Below are 18,994 nucleotides of genomic sequence, written 5' to 3' on the forward strand. Positions count from 1 at the left end.
CTCTCTCTCTCTCTGTCACACACACACACACACACACACACACACACCCCACACACACACACACAGCAAGTGAAGTGCCCTAGGTATCAAGTTTAAGGAGGTGCTCACATCCAGGCGGTATCTGAATGGTACTCACTTCCCTTTTCATCCGGGATCAGGGTGAGGCCGTGTGTACGTGTGCACAAACGTATTGCTTTTGCCAGGATTCCTTCAGGAGGAGATTACTGGTTCTCGTGATGGGATTACTGGTTCGGAAGATCAATATTCTTATTGCTCTTGATATGAAGAGCTGGAATCGTTCTTGGAAGGATTCCACTGAAGTTTTTTCGAAGCGTAATTCTGATACATGCACAATGGCATTTTTCCAAAGTTGACATGCAGTCTCAGTATGGGCCTGTGATCTTACTGTTGTTGCTATCAAAGGTCCCCAGGTATGACTTTCACATTTGCATAACCCACAGACTACTCGCAAGTCACAACTGGAGCTATACCTTTAGGCACTCAGCTCCATCCTGGATCATCAGAGAAACAGCCAGATCTTCATACTGCGCGCACGTCCCTAACAGAGGACCCCTCTGTGTACACCAACCTGGTCACTGATGGTGTTAACATTTCCCCAAGGGATAGCCCTTTGGACAGCAACCTTTGGATATATTCTATGAACAGAAATCTTTTTTTTTTTTAAATTTTATTCATTTATTTGACAGAGAGAGATCACAAGTAGGCAGAGAGGCAGACAGAGAGAGAGGGGGAAGCAGGCTCCCTGCTGAGCAGAGAGCCCGATGTGGGGCTCGATCCCAGGACCCTGAGATCATGACCTGAGCCGAAGGCAGAGGCTTTAACCCACTGAGCCACCCAGGTGCCCTCTATGAACAGAAATCTTAAGAATGAGGAGTGTCAGGCTACCGCTGTTTTATTACCAAGTTCCCAGCTGAAGGTGCTAATTAAAATTCTATTGTTTGAGGGTAAGTAGAATCAGAATCTGCCAATTAACAGGTTTTCATAAAAGTCAAATGGAAAAGTATCTGGGCAAGTCGGTTGTGTATAAATTTTTCCTCAGGGGCACCTTTTAGAAGTCACCAAGTGGAAAATCACCAGAAAGGAGTTCAGTGAGGCCTGGTTCCTGAGTCATTGCCCTGCAGATGTAATTCCCAATCTTGCATGATTAGGAAAGATCAGAGGGTGATGGAGCAAAGAAAGCAGGTTTGGGGTAGGACAGAGATCAGGGAGAGAAGTTGTTGAAAAGAAACCAAAACTGTCTTCAAAGCTCTTCCAGCAACTTTCTTTTGGGTCTCTTGGAAAATAATGTCTTCTTCCCTGATAATTAAGGGCGATCAGTTTATTATTTAGCCCATCCTCATTTGAAATACTTGAAACTCCAATATTAAAGTTAACTTTTCTTCTCTGCCTATTCACGCTTCTAGAGAGTTTTGTAAATTTACATTACCGAAACTTGCTTTGATAGTCTTAAAAATTTTCTGAAGACCGAATGTCTTCCGTGGGTTCTGGACCAAGCTCATCCGGGATTCCTAACCTCAAGAGATGCTGGCTTTTGGAGAAAGGCTTGTTCAACCCCACTCAATGCTACAGACAAAACTCGCACCTAGGGTGGGTGGCCAAGATAGCCCTAAAGCGGCTACACACAGGCTGTAAACTTCAGCCTCCAGTATGTGTTCTGCAACAATACTGCAAGCCATTTGTCTGACAGGCACCTTTCTAAAAGAAAAGTGCGCTGCTAACCTGTACTTGGAGTCAGTAGGATTCCTCCAGATCAAGGAGAGGACATAGGATAGGTCCTATTCTCCAGGAACGTGACTGGGGCTGGGTCACAGACAAATGTATCCTTCGGGGTCCCTTTTGAAAAAAAAAAAAAGAAAAGAAACCTGAACTCCTTCCCAGTCTACTTATTTATAGGACGTCTAATACTTTCGCTGAAGCATTGCGGTTCCCCCCCCCCCCCCCCCCCCCCCCACTGCTTGGCGAGGTCTCTACCTCCGCCGCCCGTGGGGCGTGGGCCAGCCAAGGGCGCAGTAGAAATCCGGTCCCTCTAGGACCCAGCGGAAGGCGCATCCTCGCGGAGCCCTAGGGCGGCGGCGCCCCCGCCTCGGCGCGGGCCGGTCAATCAGAAGCCGCCTTTGCGCAGCCGCGCGTCAATCGGACCCGCCCTTTCTGCCGGCCTCTTGGGCTATTTAAAGGCCTGCGCCGGGGCCGAGCGGCATGGTCTTCGGAGGGGGTCTGCGGAGCTCAGCGGTCATGGCCAGCCACCTCGTGCTGTACACCGGCGCCAAGATGCCCATCGTGGGGCTGGGCACCTGGAAGGTACATGCCCTGGGGGGTGCGCCCCACGGCTCTTCTCGGGCTCAGCGCGGCCTGGGGCGGTGGGGACCCGCCGTGACCCAGAGCGGCCCCCGCCGAGGACGCCCGGCCTCCCAAGGAGCCATACTTGGGCTGGCCGGGCCCTGGAGGGACGGGGTGGTCCCCGCGGGGGCACCGGCCTGGCGTCCCGGGGGCTCGGGTGGGGGACCGCTGCTGTAGACGCTGGGTGGGTGGGATCCCCAGGCTGCACTTGGAATCCGGTCCCGGCTGGAAAACCACAGAGGGGGGTTTCCTGAGCCCCGGCGCTCGGGCCCCGGGGGCGGGAACCGGGAGGGCCCGGGCGCTGATGGGGCCGAAAGGGGTGTGGGACGCCGCGGATCGCCGTCGTTTCGCGTCTGAACCGCACCTGTGGCACCTGCGTCTTTGTCTCTCTTTTTAAATAGTTTTATTCTTAATGGTTTCCGTTTCTGCTCTCTCAGGAATAAGCACTCAGATTAAGCCCGGAGACTGCAGATAATTAAATTAACTGCCGCGAGTTGGCCCAGGATGCATCTATCTCCGTGTCCCCAAACACGCGACGCTGACCTCTTGTAGCCGGGGTTGAGGGGGTTTGGGGGGCGGTTGTCGTATGCGGGGCAGACCTTCGCAGAGAATCTGGTCACCGATGGTGACCGCCCAGAGAAAACTGTGCCCCGGTTTCGTATTAAAACTGTCTGAGGAAACCTTAACACCGCTGAAATCTTTCAGCAGCATCCCCAAGAAATGGCTAGGAATAAAAAGGCTAGCCTGATGACCTGGAAAGTAGGGAGCACAGAAGGGTGGTATTATAGGCGCTGGGACAAAACCCGGTGTTTTTAAAATAAAAGCTCCGTATAAGTTAGTTTTGGGGCATTGTATATTAACATTCTCCAGCTATGACCCAGGTTTTCCCAGGAACTTTGAATGTGGGCCTGGGCATTGGATATTCACACACTGATAAGGAAACCCGAGACAACAGGATTGAGGGCACCGTTAAATGGTTTGATCTAGAATAGAGGGTGGGGCTTACCTCTACTCTAAAGGCTGAAGATAAGTAAATACAGGAAATAAGAAAAGGGTCATAGAATTGCTTCACACAAAGTCTGTTTCTTGGCCAGAGTAATCAGAGTGTGTGTAATTTGTGTGTCCTTCAAGAAGTCCAGCGATGGCTCTAAGGGTGTAATCAAATTATGACCATGATACCGAGTTAAATTTCAGCTGTTGAGGGTTATTATCTTGGAGTGGATATGAAAAGACACTTTCTTGGCAATAGTAAATTATTGTTTGTATAATGATGCAGGCACGCACAGATGTAAGCATATAACTGGAACAAAAGATCCACAAAACACTACTTTACTAGGTGGGATGAATTCCAATACTTTATTCTGTTTTGTGCTTTCAAAAATTTGGTTCCTGACCTTGGCTCATCGTTTGACAATTACTGTTCTAGGGTAAATAAGGAATAAAAGTTCTTAAAAAGGTTTAAAATTCTTTTAATTTTTTTCAAAAATTTATTTATTTAGAGAGCATGCAAGCAGGGGCAGAGAAAGAGGGAAAGAATCCTCAAGCAGACTCCCCGTTGAGCTCAGAGCCCAATGCGGGGCTCCATCCCAAGACCCTGAGATCATAATCTGAGCTGAAACAAAGAACCGGACGCTTAACTGACTGAGCCACCCGGGCGCCCCAATTTTTTAATTTTTTACTGAGAGGGCACACATGCAAGTGGGTTGGTGAGGGGGGAGAGGGAGAGAGAATCTTAAGCAGGCTCTCCGCCAAGTGCAAACCCTGTTCTCAGGACCCTGAAATCCCGACCTGAGCCAAAATCAAGAGTTGGATGCTTAACCAACTGAGCTACCCAGGTACCCCCTATAGAGAGTTTTAAATCCTGCACTTGCACACTTAATGACCTGAAAAGCCACGTATTCATTTAAAATAACGTTATAAAATCTATACATAGGTCATTCATTCTAGCAGACTACATTCTTTGAGGGCAAGGGTAGCATTGGTCTCGTTCACAAGTATTTCCAGCATTTCTCACAATGCCTGGTAAATAGTAGGCCCCCAGAGAAATACGTAGATAGGTGTTGAATTAATAGAAAGAAGTAAGATAACTTTGGATGATGGCGGAGGTGAGGAGATGAGGTTTGTACAGAATTGTGTTGAGGTGTGATGGGGAGGTAACAGCGTAACAAGTAGCACAAGTATGGACTTAGAGTGGAATCTTTTTTTTTTTTTTTTTTTTTTAAGCATAACAGTATAGATCATAGCTATTCCCCCTTTCCCCGTATGTGTGTACATATTTTTTTCACAGATGCTGGACAAAAGAAGGGGTGACCTAAGAAACATTTGCTTATCTTTGTGAGAAGTCGGGGAGGCTCTGCAAGCGGGTACAGTTGCTTGTTCTCCAGGATCTTTCCTGTCCTGGCATCTGTGTTGTACCGTCCAGACCCTTTGCTGGGCTCTAATGGTCTCCGGTCTGCTGTTGCATCAAAGGTCCTCAAATCTGCCCTTCTGTCTTTGGAGGGGAGGCTTTCGGGCAGTTGGGAGAACATCTCTGCCTCCAACCCCATGTGGCTTAGGGAGTGTTTCTCCCCGGCAAGCTGGCCTTCCCTGTTAGACTGGAAGTAAACCCACCAACACTGTTTTGCCAGGAAGCCATTAAAACAGATTTCTTCTGATATGCTCTTGCTAGTAAGTGTTCTGACCTTGTGAAAAATTGTTGGTAGTTTGATCATTTTAACGCACCCAGGTGCTGCAAACGGAGTGGAGTGCAACCGCGGTTCTTAACCTCTTTCCCATGTTCTCCATCCCTGCGCCACGCAGGAACCACTGAGACATTCTTCCCTAATTGCTCCCCATTTAAAAAATTAACATCAGAAATCGACTGTACATCTGTTCATGTCCTGAAGCCCTGCAGAGGGCCACAAACTGTTTTGTAAGCTAAGATTTATTTGGGTTTTTTTGTCCCCACTGACCCAGTTTTTGCCTCTTTAGGGATGATAGCTCCCCCTTGAAGAACACACGAGGTAGAAAATAATGTGCTGAGAAAGATTATCTGTCACAGGTTTATAAGGGCCCCAGGATCCCAGGTTTGGGGAGAGGTGCTGGCATTGGAGTTGAGACAGTAACGGTTTTACTGCTCACGGGCTTCCTTTCCCTGCGGGCCTCAACCTCGTCCCTCTTCAAGATCAAAGATATTTATTTTAAGTAAGTCTTCCCCAAGCAGGGCCAGTCCCAGTCCATTGCCATCTCAACCAAGTGGAGAATTTGTAGAGATTGATTCAGGTTTTATTAGTTGGTGTGTTTGTTGCCAAGCCTGATTATGAGCTTTGATGCCAAATAGTAGCCAGATTAACTGTTTTCATGTGATAACGCAACTAAAAGGTATTCAGCACCTTATCATTTGTACGGGGCTGTAAGATGAGGTAGACGGACTGATCATGAGGTTGGTTTATCTGCCCCAGACATTGAAAACGCACTTTCTGTTGACTGTAGATTGGACACAAGAGGTAGCATGGATTCTTCTCTGGACTGTCCCTCATGCTTGGTCTGTTGGAGCCTTAGGAGTACAGCAGACTTTAAGCCTTGTTTACACAAACCACCAAATCCCCAGTCTCCCATTTGTGCTGAGTGGGAGTGTTGAGTGCCCTACAGAGTGAGGAAGCCAGTTTGCTCAGATTTCCCTGAAGTTGATTGAGACTGTGTTGTCCGCTGGTTAACACAGAACAGGCATTAACTGATTTTGGTCACCAAAATACCCATGTTCACTATCAGAAGACCTCACTGTTTGTTATCATGATACTGAATTAGACACCAGAATTTTTATTTGTGAATGATAGTTGGGACAAATCAAGCCTGGGCCTCTTGCCTAATCCCCATTTCTTTGTATGCCCTTCTGGCATGGGAAGGGCTTGGTAAACTACAAGCCACAGACCATTTTTGTAAATAAAGTTTTATTAGAACACACCTCACGTGTACTCGTTACTTATGACTACTGTGCTGCAGTGACAGAGTGGGGCAGGTGCGACCCACCGTTGAGCCCACAAAGCCTCAAGTATTTCCTGTTTGGCATCTTACAGAGAAAGTTTGCCAGCTTCTCTTTCAAAAGATTCTAAGTGAATTAATCAGAAGTTGGAATACATTTTTAAGAAGTCCCTAATGCCTGTTACACTTGCTTCTGGTTGAAATGACTTAAACACTTAAAATAGAAAATTATATTGTAAGACCACTTGTATGTAAACAAACCTAATAATGAAAAATGAGTTTCTCTTAGACGAAGGTTAAGTTTCTCTAAAGAAAAGCTGATTTAATTGGAAGAGGTTAAATAATGTTTGTGGGGACAGCTTTTCTGTGATCATGGTACTTTTAAAGACTTTAGAGGTTGATGACCGTGTTTCTTTATTAAATCTAAATTCACATCAGAAGTTATGGTTTCCTACTCCTTACTCTAAGATTATCCTTGGCACACTGTTCTCATACATCTTGCCCAGGAATTTTTTTTTTCCCCAAGGTAAAGTTTCCTTTGGTCCCATGCCCCCTTCCCCCCATTGCAACATAATACCTGCTAACTAGAGAAAAAAAAAAAAATCATATAGAACACAGTCCCCTGTTTCCAGAAATCCCAATGATTAATTCTACAAGGGATTCAGCTCTGAAATACTTTTGTTTTATTACCATTGATGCCATTTTATAACCTGGTCGAACCTTGCAGAGGGAATAGAGGGAGGGTTAGTATTTTACAGTAACAGGTAACAGGCAAGAGCTACATGTAAAGGGGAAGATGATTAGGTTTTAAAAGTGTGTGTGTCTAAAGGGGCGGCCACTAATATGCTCTGAGTTGGTATTAGCTGGCTGCCATAGAGGAGATAAGGAGGTCTATCTTGTGGAGATGGTGGGGGCCTTGGGGGCCGAGAGTTCTCGATGGTGTCAGCACAGACTGTTGTCAGGTTGCTGTCTGAGCCAGTGCTCTCTGGAGCTCGAAGGTCCAAGAGAGTTGAGCATGCATGGATTTGCCCAAGTCACAGGGCAGATTATTGGCAGAATCGAGTCAAAACATGATTTAGTCTGTAGGACTTGTACAGTTGGGTCATCTGTAATTTGAATGTTTCCTATAATCGTTTTCTGTAGATTTCCTGTGAAATGTATGGAAATACACCTTCATGATTTATTTTCTTTTTAAAGTTTTAGTTTGGACCACTCCCCGTGTTTGCATTCATAAATACAGACCTGAAATGGAGAGACGGTGTAATCATGTACTAGCATTGCCAAGTTTATTGTGTCATTTTTCACCATGACTTAAATTGGCTGATTCGTTAGTGGTAAGAGAAGTTTGTGTAGTGTCTTTCTGGGAAGGGTCAGGTTGAGATGATTAGTAGTATAATTCCCGGACTCTGGTACATTCTCATTCCAGAGGATGATCTTTCCAAGCCCAGGACACTTATCCTTTCACTGACCAGTGTCTTGTGCCTCTTAGGGCCCACACGGGGGGGTCCGATCTCTAGGCAGAGCATGGCTCTAAGGTCCTTCTGCGGTTGGAGTCCTGACATCTTTGACTGACTGTGTGATCATGGGCCCCTTGCCTCCCCTCTCCTTGCCTTACTTTCCCTCGCTGCAGAGATAATAGCGTCTGCTGGGCTTGGGATAGATTCACCGTATTAATGTATATTAATGTATTGAAGACTGGTAGAAATGAGTCCGTATTTTCATTTTGAGCCCGTATGGGCCAGATACCCTACTCGTCTCTTTCCATTCGGTGACATGATCTGCCCCGGCACGAGCCTTCTGGTAACCAGGACGTCTGTTCCAGGGTCAGCCCAGGGGACGGCCATCAGTCCCCCGGTGGCAGAGCACGTGGCCCATTGTGGCCTTCCCCGTGGCTGCAAAACGTTCCCCCCAAAAAGGGAGGCTGGCACACAGCTCCCATTCTCAGGAGTCTTGTCACAAATTGCTACAACTCCTGCACATTGAATTTATAAAATGCCCGACAGTCCTTGCATGTGCTTTTCTTTACCCTTGGAAAGCAGCGTGGCCGGCGTCCCAGCACGTGACCTGAGCTGATCTCTTGGTCATCTCTGCCCGTGGCTTCTCTGAAAACATAGCATGAACTTTTTTTCAGTTTTGTGCCACTCTTTTGGCAGCCTTGATGATGCTAGTTTACACTTTCTGGTTCCAAGGAGCTGAATAACCAACTCCTCGTTGGGCAGAATGAGAAGTATGTCTGAGGTGGGGATTCAAGGGCCACAGGACGCCCTGGGGCATACTAGCATGGAGGCTGTGTGATGTCAGGCTGTGTGATGTTGCCAGGAGCAGTCTCTCTTGACCCTCCTGTCTCTCAGCCCCGCTCTCTTCAAGTAGCTCCTGGCTCCATTCCCCTAGCACCGTGACCCCAGCAGAATGGGAGCTTGTCTGGGTAGTTCCAGAGACTGAGTCTCACGGGCCTGGTTTGGGTCATGCCACTGCCTTTGCACCATTTGCTGTGACAGATGCAACGTGTGGCCAGGCTGGGCCTGGGGAGTATGCCCGCCCCCTGCCCCGTCCCTTGACTCTTGAGTGGTGGGGAAGGCTGCTCTTGTAGCTTCCTCGGTCCTCTAGGGAAAAAGGAGGTCAGTCATCTGGAGATGTATCCTCTCTTACGCCTGAGCTTAGCAACCTGCCCCCTGCTCCCTCCTTGGGGGTGAACAAGCTCAGAGGGCCAGCAGGCTCCCCATACACTTGTTCCCACTGATTGATAATCTACTTCCCCCCACCCCCCACCCCCGACTGGGCGTGTTAACAACAGCTGATGTCAGAACAGCCAATGTCTGTTCAGCTGCTCATCGCCCTGGGGAGTTTTCCTCTTCATTCCCTTCTCCCCCAGCTCTCTGGAGGAATGCTCTGTGTTCGTTCTACAGTCGGCTGCACATGTGTGTATTTTTCGCCTCTCCGGTCTGCATAGGATCAGTGAGGAGATGGAGTAAGTGTCCATGCGGTCAGTCTGGGTGCTGGCGGAGCTTGAAGGCTGTGGAGGGGTCGCCTCCTCCCCGAGCGCCCAGCTCTGCCCCGTCCGGGTCACGGAGGTGGCTGCGGGGCCTGGACTCGCACAGCTCATCAGTCTCTGCAGCTTTGCCCGGACATTACCGAAGCCCGTTTCCCCTCTCCTCCCAGCTCCCTTCTGCCTGCGGGCATCCCAGAGGGGCCGTCTCCCACCCCTGCCTCTTAGAGCAGGTTCTCACGTGGTTGCAAAGAAAGCACCTGTCTTTGAGTCCGTATCAGTAACGTTCTTGACTTCACGATCATCTCCCAAAACTGAAAAACGAGGGATTGCCACTGTCCGCCTCCACACCCAGAAGGAGAGAGTAAAGCATGGGTGTTCAGTGACAGCTCAGAAGCCAAATGGGCATTGGGTGAATATCTACAGCAGTTATTGAACTACTCTGAGCTATTTGAAGGAAATGGCACCCCTTATTGTCTTGGGAACCTAAATGATTCAGATAGGGTGTTTTTTGTTTGTTTTGTTTTTATACGGTAATTTGTAAATCTATAGATGTAGAGGAACCAGGGAGACAGCTCTGGCACCTGTTTTTAGGGTGGGCTGCGGCGAAGTGGTCTGAGGATGCTCAGGTCAAGTCTTATGGCCTTTCATCTGGGTCGCATGCCCCCACCCCCCGAGAGCCTATGGAAGCTCTGGGGGAGCCGCTGGGGAGCCTCTGGCCATCCGCAGCCGTGGGAAAGGGGCGGGAGCTTCAGCGGGAGGCTCACGCCGCCCTTCTTTCTTCCTGGGTTGCTTCGTTGTTGATTTGAACTCCGTGCCTTCCGGTCCCTTTCTGTTCAGTCCCCTCCAGGCAAAGTGACCGAGGCTGTGAAGACGGCGATTGACCTTGGCTACCGACACATTGACTGCGCTCATGTGTACCAGAACGAGAACGAGGTGGGGCTGGCCCTCCAGGAGAAGCTCAAGGAGCAGGTGGTGAAGCGTGAGGACCTCTTCATCGTCAGCAAGGTGCGCCCTGCAGGGGAGCCTGGGCCATGGGCCTCTCTCTCCTGTTTGTCCGAGGCCAACGTGGGTGCAGGAGCCGAGACCATCCTCTGGGGAAATGAGTTGACTACGGGCCATAGAGGGTTCCAGAGCTCACCGGTCCACTGTCTCTTGGGTAGTCATTCCGTGTAGAGCCATTGGTTAGAGCCTCTTGTCGGTGAGGCTTAGATTGTGGGTTGGTGCTCCCTCTTCAGGGAGATCTCTTTGAGGACAGAACTTGGTTTCCGTCTGGAGGCTGGGTCTCTACGGATGGCCGCCGTCTTTCACCTGGAGGCTGTCGGTGCCCAGAGGAACCCTGGGTGGGAGGGTGAGGCTGACCCCACAGACACAGTCCTGTAGGAAAATGGCCGTAGGAGCTCATGTTTAGGGCCCGGGCCTTCCTGACCTGTCCATTCTCATTAGGCCTTCAGTTTGGTCCCTCTGACAGGTTTCCCTGACCCGATGATCCTGCCTTCCTTTGGAAGATTCGGGTCCATGGTGTGCAGTGGAAACTCCCTCATCCCCGTTTACAGCGTCCCAGTGAGAGGGGGTGGGTGGTGTCTTGGGGCCGTCTGGCTGCCGGCTGCCGGCTGAGATGTGCTCTCTCGCCGCCCTCAGCTGTGGTGCACGTTCCACGAGAAGAGCATGGTGAAGGGTGCCTGCCAGAAGACGCTCAGCGACCTGAAGCTGGACTACCTGGACCTCTACCTCATTCACTGGCCGACGGGCTTCAAGGTAGGCGGCCGTTGTCGCTCCGTGCAGCCCGGGCTGTGGTAGGCCCTCCCGCTTTAGGGTGCAGGTGGGCACATGCTCTCTGTGAGTCCTTACTGGCCCGGCCACTGTCCTGGGAGCTCTCAGCCCCCAACCCCCAGCGCCTGCTGAATCCAAACCATGGGCGACCGGCTGAACGTTACCGAGTTGGAGGAGCACTGTGCTGTGTCATTTGCCGGTGGTACCGTTTCAAACTGTGGCCACGCACATGGGTCAGGGGACATTCTGTACGTGGGCCGAAGACCTCCTTGGCTGTCATCTTCTGCCTCCGTGTGTGGGTACGGTCCGGCGTTCCGCACAGAGGCCCCATCCCGTGGAAGCCCGAGTCTCTGCACCAAACACACTCGCGTTATGAGTTCTTTCTAGCCACGGGCGCCGTTTTCTGCTTTGTCAGCCAGAGTGAAGGCATGTGGTTTTTGTCCTCTAGCCCTGTTGTGTTGTGCTGGTTCCATCGGACAGTCTGCTGTAACCCAACTGAAAGGAACAGGGTCTGGGGGCCTCAGGAATTTTCTGCCTGTTAACTTTTCATACTGGCCTGTGGGTTTGCCCTTGATGATTTTCTGAAAGCTTAGCTATGGTAGTTAAGAGTCATTTTTTTTTTTAGAACTTTGCTTTTAAAGAACCAGGTCTGCAAAGGGCTGTCATTGACCATGTACTCTTGTAACAACAGCATGGGAAGGAGTATTTCCCGCTGGATGGGGAAGGCAAAGTGATTCCCAGCGACACCAATTTTGTGGACACGTGGGAGGTAAGGCAGTTGCAGACTCGGTCTTCTCCCTCCTTGCTGGTATCTCTTTGTCCTGTGAGTGATCCGCTGTGCTGTGTCTTCCCCTGCATTTTGGTGTTTGGTCACCATTTTTGCTCTTCCTGTCTTCTTAAAGCCAGCCGGGCTTTTGTTTTGGTGTCTCTTGGCTAGTTTGCCAGTGCTGGTTAGTAAGGGCAGGGCCCGTTAAACTGATTAGAGTCAGAGCTGCTTTTCTCATTCCTGTCCTGTGCGGCACATGTCAGAAGCAAGCAGCCCCTCTTTCGTTGGTAGGCCATGGAAGAGCTGGTGGAGGAAGGGCTGGTGAAAGCTATTGGAGTCTCCAATTTCAATCATCTCCAAGTCGAGAAGATCTTAAACAAACCTGGCTTAAAATACAAGCCGGCTGTTAACCAGGTAAAGATGGTGGAGGGGAGGTGTGTGTGGGAGGCTGTTCAGTTACTCTCTGAACCTGGCAGTCCCTTCCGGTCTGTGTCCCCCAGGGAGCAGCCAGGAGGCGGGTCCCAATTTGGGACGGAGAATGATGATGACCCATCTGGGAGCCGCACTTGCAGGAGAGACAGGGTGTGAGCCTGGCTTGTGATGACTCAGGCTCTCCAGGATTATCCGCTTGGGGCCCATCACAGTTGATAAATTGGCCAAAGCCAGAACAAACCCTTAGGGCCCATGGCCACAGTCCATGATAACAACATTATTGTTATTCATATCGAAGACACTTGCTGGGAAACAGGGATTGTTGTTCCACGTATCTGGGAGCTCAGACGTTGGCTATACATCATTTTCTGTTGGGGAGGGGTGCTTCCTGTATGTCCCCACAACTGTGCCCACATGCTACCCCCAGCCCTCTGTTTGCATCTGCAGATTGAGTGCCACCCGTACCTCACCCAGGAGAAGTTAATCCAGTACTGCCAGTCCAAGGGCATTGTGGTGACGGCCTACAGTCCCCTCGGCTCTCCTGACAGGCCTTGGTGAGGTTCCCACTGGATCATGTCCATCGGTGAAGGTTGGAGATGACTAGAAAGAAAAATTGAGCATCAAGGGAAGTGCTTCTGGCGCCACTTTTCAGACCTACCCAGGAGCCTTTCATTGGGTTTCCTGGTTGTTCTTTCTAGTAACAAGATGGCCGTTCTTTTTCCCAAGGATTGGGAGTTTGTACCTGAGCTTCAAATCAGGAGGAGACTGGTGGGCTGCCCTCACAGGCCGATAGGAGTTAGAGCCACGGGCTGTCCCCGAGTGGAAGTGAGGCTGGGCGCTCACACAGGCCGTCTTTCTGTCTGCAGGGCCAAGCCTGAGGACCCTTCCCTGTTGGAGGATCCCAGGATCAAAGCTATCGCAGCCAAGCACAATAAAACCACAGCGCAGGTACCGCCCTCTCCACACGCCTGTGACTGTTTCCTGAACTCTCTGCATTCGTAGTGGTCCCCTTCAGTGGGAAGGGAGAGGTGACCAAACCCAGCCAAGCCCTTCCTGGAAGTGCGGCTTGAGGTCGTGGAGCAGGTGGTAGACGGGGCCACATAGACTAGGACACCAGAAGATGCCCACGTGGTGGGGACGGGGGCACCGGCCTCCTACCTCCACAGGCCGCCCCGGGGTCCGCATTTGCTGACGAATGTGGGAAGCTCCTCTCCCTGCTCACAGGAGAGCCCTCAGTTCAGCCGCCTGGGAAATGTTCTTTTTCTCCCAAGTGGTAGGATGGCTTCCTCCTTGTGACCAGGACACCTGGGAGACACAGCAGCGCATGGCGTGACTCGGGGAGACCCTGACCTCTCTGAGCCTCCGTTTCCTTACATGTGACCTTCTGGAATTTCCATCTTTGGGCAGTGGATGTAGATGAAGATGAGACTGAGTGACATGATAACATAGGCTATTGGTGTACGTACACACTCGGCCCCTCTGTTCACAGATTCTGATCCGGTTCCCCATTCAGAGGAATTTGGTGGTGATCCCCAAGTCTGTGACACCTGAACGCATTGCTGAGAACTTTCAGGTAAGATCCTGGCTGCTTGGCCAGGGTTTTTACAGCAGAGCAGGACAGAGGGCCTCTTCTCTCATGCCTGGGCTGTCCCATGTAGGACCCCCACCATCCTGTCACCTCTCAGAGAGCCAGCAGGTGGAGACAGCAGGTGAGCATATTTGCCCACAGAGGTCACCAGCGAGTGTCCAGCAGGCTTGCTTTCTGCACATTCTGACATGAGGGCCTTCCCTGTCCCCACGTGCACTGCCCCTCCCGGGCTCACCGGCTGCTGGCCCCCCGACGGCTGAGTTCTTCCCCGGCAGCCCGCAGCCCTCATGGGAATGGTTCCCCTCCTGACGGACCTTTCTTGTCCTCTGTCTGTGAGGGGCTGCTTAGGCCCATCTCAGGTACCGCCTCTGACAGCACCCTTCAGCCCCCAGCCGGACTTCGTTCTCAATTTCTCTGGCCCCTGTGAGGGTCGTGTAGCGTCTCCCTCCAGCGTGCTGCCGATCGGTCCTTGTGTGGGAGTTGTTGCGTGACCTCTTTCCTTCGCTTCAGTGTAAATGGAAGCGGAGACGCTTGTGGTCTGTCATTTTCTTCCCACCTGTGCTCGTCACAGAAATGCTCAACACTTTTGTGATTGTGACAGTCACAAAATGAACTAAAAAGTCCCATTTTACTTGGAGGCTCTGGAGGGGAGGGCCTGCCTCGTTCCGGGCAGGATCCCGGCAGCCTGTGGGCCTTCTGTGAAGAAACTGCGCTTCCGTTCCGTGGACCCTTGTCTTCCCGCCCTCCCCACTTGGGGCAGCCTCTCCTCAGCGGCTGAGCCCGGAGCTGTTTGGATACTTTGTATTCTGGGTTTGACCTTTATTTGAAGAATTTACTGGATTTTCTTTTTTTTCTTTTAGGTCTTTGACTTCGAACTGAGCAGCGAGGATATGACCACCTTGCTCAGCTACAACCGGAACTGGCGCGTGTGTGCCTTGGTGAGGTGAGTGTGCGGGGAGGGGAGCTAAGGCCGCAGCACGAGGAAAGCTCCCGGAGGCCGTGAGGTCCGCATCCCGTTAGCAGTGGTTCCCACTGGCGCATGTCGCCTTGCTGTCTCACCCGTGCACAGTGGGAGACGCTTGAACCCATGTCCGCCGAACTGCACACAGCCAAGGGGAAAATGCCAACTGATGGTTCTAGATCTCTCCTCCCACCCCAGGGGCACTGTTGGCCTAACCTGCAGCAACTCCACATTTCAGCATTAATTTTCAAATCTTAGCGGCTTTTCTGAAACCAGGTGATCCATGGGGCTCCTGGTCCACCTTCCTGGGAGAATTCGCATGTGACTCTTACCTCATACTGACGTAATCAGAGGGGTTCGGTAGGAAGACTGTGGTGCTTGAGGCTGAGGCAACCTCTCGACCCCTCCCTGACTGATGGTCACCCAGAGCCCTTCAGCTGCGAATTCGCTGGCTTCTTGTGTTCCCTGCGATTTGTAGTGTGGAAACTGAGGGAGGTGACAAGGAAGGTTGTTGTGTCTCTCTCCCCCACCCCCCCACCCCCTCTTCTCCTACAGTACAGTAACCAAAGTTTAAAACTCGTTCTCTCTGCGTTGTAAGAAGAAACCTCCGTTCTACAGTGGGGACCAAGAGCTTCCTTTCACACTATGTGTACGGCCTCCTTACTTCCCCATTTCCCAGCAGTTAGTCCTCTGAGCAAGACTTGGCCTTGCCCTGAGGTGTGGGGTCGCGTGCCAACCTCCTCTCTCCTGCCTCTGCTCCCTCTCCGTGCTGTTGGCAGCGCTGGTGGCCCCCGCACCCCCGCACCTGTCCGCTGGCTCTGCGTCCTGGGCAAGACTCTGGGTGTGACTGTGCCTGTGAGCACGTGGCCATTACAGACATCACAGGCCACTAACGGCATGGCACTGGCACTGGCACACCAGGCTATTTCTGATGTCCCTGGTTGTGTTAATGCTTAACCTTTAGGCACTAAGATCCTTTTTGAACCAAGTGGGTGAGGGAGAGAAAAGTGAATCATTCAGCAGGTGATGTCTGTTCTCCTGTGAGAGTCTCAGTACCATTCATTCACTTCCCACTGCTGACACAGCGTATTGGAGCTCTCCGGGCTGACAGACCGCAGTGGTTTTCTGACTGTCCCTTTTCACTTATACTTACTCCCTCCGCTCCCCAGTGCCACTTCAGAAATAGCTGTCGGATGAGTCTGGGGGCTGCTGATGCTTCAGTGGGACAGGTTGGGGCTGGAGTAGGGAGGGAGAGGCTGGCTCCCACATTCCCAGCTCGCCTAGGCCGCTTTCTCACTGGCCGTACACGTCCATTGCCTCATTTTGGCAGTTACCGCTCTAGTGAGCCTCTGTTACCGAGGGCAGGGTCCTGTTAGTCAGGCTTGATGGGAGGCCAAAAAAGGGGCAGACTGTGGAGATGTTTTGAATGACTCCAAGTCTTGGAGCGTTCTGGGCCCTGTGCTGGGTTCTCCCTGGGCCATTCCCACTATGCCCAGCCAGCCTTTCCGTTGTGAGTGCCAGAACTTGTTCCAGCACGAGCCATTGGCCATGTTCATACATACTCACCCGCCTCTCTCCTCCCCTCTGTCTCCTGTGTCCCCTCTGCACTGCTCTGTGGGGCTCCCTTCAGCTCCCACCGACCCCAGGCAGCTTCTGTGTCCTCAGAGCACTGGCTCTGTCACATGCAGACTCCTGACCCCTCTCTGGTCACCCTCTTACTGTTTCGGACTATGGGATGCTCTGGTCCTGCCAGTTAGCCTGAGTGACCAGAAGCAGGAACTGTGTCTTGGTGCCCCGCTTGCCTCAGGCACGATGCTGGGCACACGGCGGGGGGTGGGTGGGGTGCGGTCTGTCACACAGGTGCCAACTGATGACAGCCCATGGTAGAGGAGCCTGGAGGGGGCTGTGGGGGTCCCCAGCACAGACCCATGACCTGCAGTCTGGACACTGGCTCGTCTCTGAGGCCTGTATTTCTACCTATAATGAGACCCTCACCATTGCTTTTGGTCATCTCTTACGGGTAGAAATACAATCCCTTCCCTTGTAAAGCTAATGTGTTCCTCCTTTTCTCCCGACAGCTGTGCCTCCCACAAGGACTATCCCTTCAACACGGAGTTTTGAAGTTCTCGGTGCCTCTTCCCACTCCAGGTGACCTGCCGCTGTGTTCCCCGGGTCACTTTCCCTGTATGTAGTGTAGTGTGGCCTCTGCCTTTCCTCGTGGGTCAGCGACCTGCGGCCAGGCCAGTGAGGGCTTGGCCCGCTCGGTGTCGGGTCTAAAGAGCAGTATCAGTAGGTTAGAAGCTTCTTCCAGTTCTCTTTGCCCTTCTTCCTGTCCAGCTGGGAAAGTAGGACCTTAGGACTCTTTCCTGACTAAGTTGAATCTACAAAGTTGAAATGGTGCCACTAACAACTGGATTTCGGCTGCCGGGAACTGTTGTAATCTTTTCATCCAGACTTCTTGCCTCAAATAAAAAGTCCTTTTGTGAACTTGTTGCTGTTTGTTTTACTTTGATTTATCGAAACAGTGTAGCACCCTCTGTCTCACTCAGCCTTCATCCCCTCTGTGACTGTAAAGCAGCTACTCAGCTGAGCGACACGAAGGAGTACCTGACAGCTTTCCTTCTAGTCGGGGACGCCTCACCCCAGTACCTTGCTCCTTTAGCTTTAGGGAGGTTGGTCTTACCTGGGTGCACACTTGAGTCACCCGGGGAGCCTTTAATGCTAGGGATGCCTGGATCTCACCCCTGGGGACCCATCTGATTGGCCCAGGGTGTCACCAGGCCCCCGGAGAGTTTGCAGGCTCCCCAGGGGTTCCTACTGCACAGCCAAGGCTGAGAGCCACCGCTTTAGGGCTGAGAGGGGACGGGAATCCGTTTGTCACCCGTTTGTCACTTCACAAGTTACTTTGTTTTTCCTCCTGCGCGCGAAGCCCAAAGTCCTATGTTTTCTAAGCAGCGCTCTTCACAAAGAGCCGCTGTCAAGAAGCTCATGGTCTAGACGAGAGGGAAGAAGGGAAGCATCAGCGAATGGCATCTGGGTGAGCTCCGGCCACCGGAACAAACCTCATAGACTGAGCGGGCCAAACAGACATTTGTCCCTCCCAGTTCTGGAGGCTGGAAGTCCGATCAGGTTGGCCAGCCGGGTCTGGTTCTGGTGAGAACCTTCTCCCTGGGTTGTAGACGGCCCCCTTCTCGCCGTATCTTCGCATGACCATGAAGGAGGAATGCTTTAAATAGGATTACGCAAGTAAAGGTCTGTTGTTAACGTTTACGAATGCTGTTGCTTATTTTTTATTACATTTCCTTTCCCGGAGTTAAATTGACAAAGGCTGGGAAAGGCATGAGCTAGGTAAGAGTTGACTTCAGGGTTCATGGAGTTAATGGCTTGGTTGCTGACTTCTTACTGGATGACGGTACGTCCTACAGGTGATGTTCACTGCTGTGCAGGTTACCCACAGGTGAAACGTACCCCTGGGGCTTTAGGGAATTGGGCAACAGTGGTTACTGGGCCTCCCCCAGGGATGCAGGAGAGAGCCAGGCCCCTGCATGGCAGGGTTTGGGCCAGGTGGGGGACTCAGAGCCCCACCCACTCCTTGCCACCCACAGGTTGCCCCTCTTCCAGCCACCTGTTCCTCACAGCGGTCCAGCCCTGCCAGGTCAGCAGGTCCTACCTTACCCCCGGTCAAGCTGCAGACCTCCGTAGTCAACCTCTCAACAAGAGAACACTGTCATTTTCCTGTAAATTGAGTCAAATTATTTCTGACCTCGTACCGACCCTGTTTCTCCAGTTAGCCCAGAGCTGGTTTTAACACGCTTTGGAAGAACTTCAGGGTGATCACTAGTAAGTGTTTGTACCTGAGGCCAGTGTGCGGGATCCCTGCTTTAAGACCACGATCAAAATAAGAATTTGAAAGTCAGTGGGTTAAGCCTCTGCCTTCCGCTGAGGTCATGATCTCAGGGTCCTGGGGTCGAGCCCCACATCGGGCTCTCTGCTCAGCAAGGAGCCTGCTGCTTCTGCGCCACCCCACCCCCCGCCCCCGCCGCCTGCCTCTCTGCCTGCTTGTGATCTCTGTCTGTCAAATAATAAATAAAATCTTAAAAAAAAAAAAGATAATTTGAAGGTCAGCAAGAAGCACAAACAAGTTGAAAAAAGGCCCTGTTCTGACGTTGG

At 51.5% G+C, this 18,994-nt stretch overlaps 1 protein-coding gene across 1 annotated transcript; it reads left to right on the forward strand.

The window, feature by feature from the left end:
- Positions 1 to 2,148: 2,148 nt before the first annotated feature.
- On the forward strand, positions 2,149 to 17,311 carry AKR1B1 (aldo-keto reductase family 1 member B). Its single transcript, XM_032305234.1, has 10 exons — positions 2,149 to 2,319; positions 10,145 to 10,312; positions 10,946 to 11,062; positions 11,769 to 11,846; positions 12,135 to 12,257; positions 12,723 to 12,829; positions 13,142 to 13,223; positions 13,765 to 13,848; positions 14,724 to 14,806; positions 16,903 to 17,311. Exons 1-10 carry the CDS (start codon positions 2,218 to 2,220, stop codon positions 16,943 to 16,945), a joined length of 987 nt encoding a protein of 328 aa, XP_032161125.1. The 5' UTR covers positions 2,149 to 2,217; the 3' UTR covers positions 16,946 to 17,311.
- Positions 17,312 to 18,994: the final 1,683 nt, after the last annotated feature.

The sequence above is a fragment of the Mustela erminea genome, chromosome 11 (genome assembly GCF_009829155.1).
Source record: "Mustela erminea isolate mMusErm1 chromosome 11, mMusErm1.Pri, whole genome shotgun sequence".
In the NCBI taxonomy this organism is placed as follows: Eukaryota; Metazoa; Chordata; class Mammalia; order Carnivora; family Mustelidae; genus Mustela; species Mustela erminea.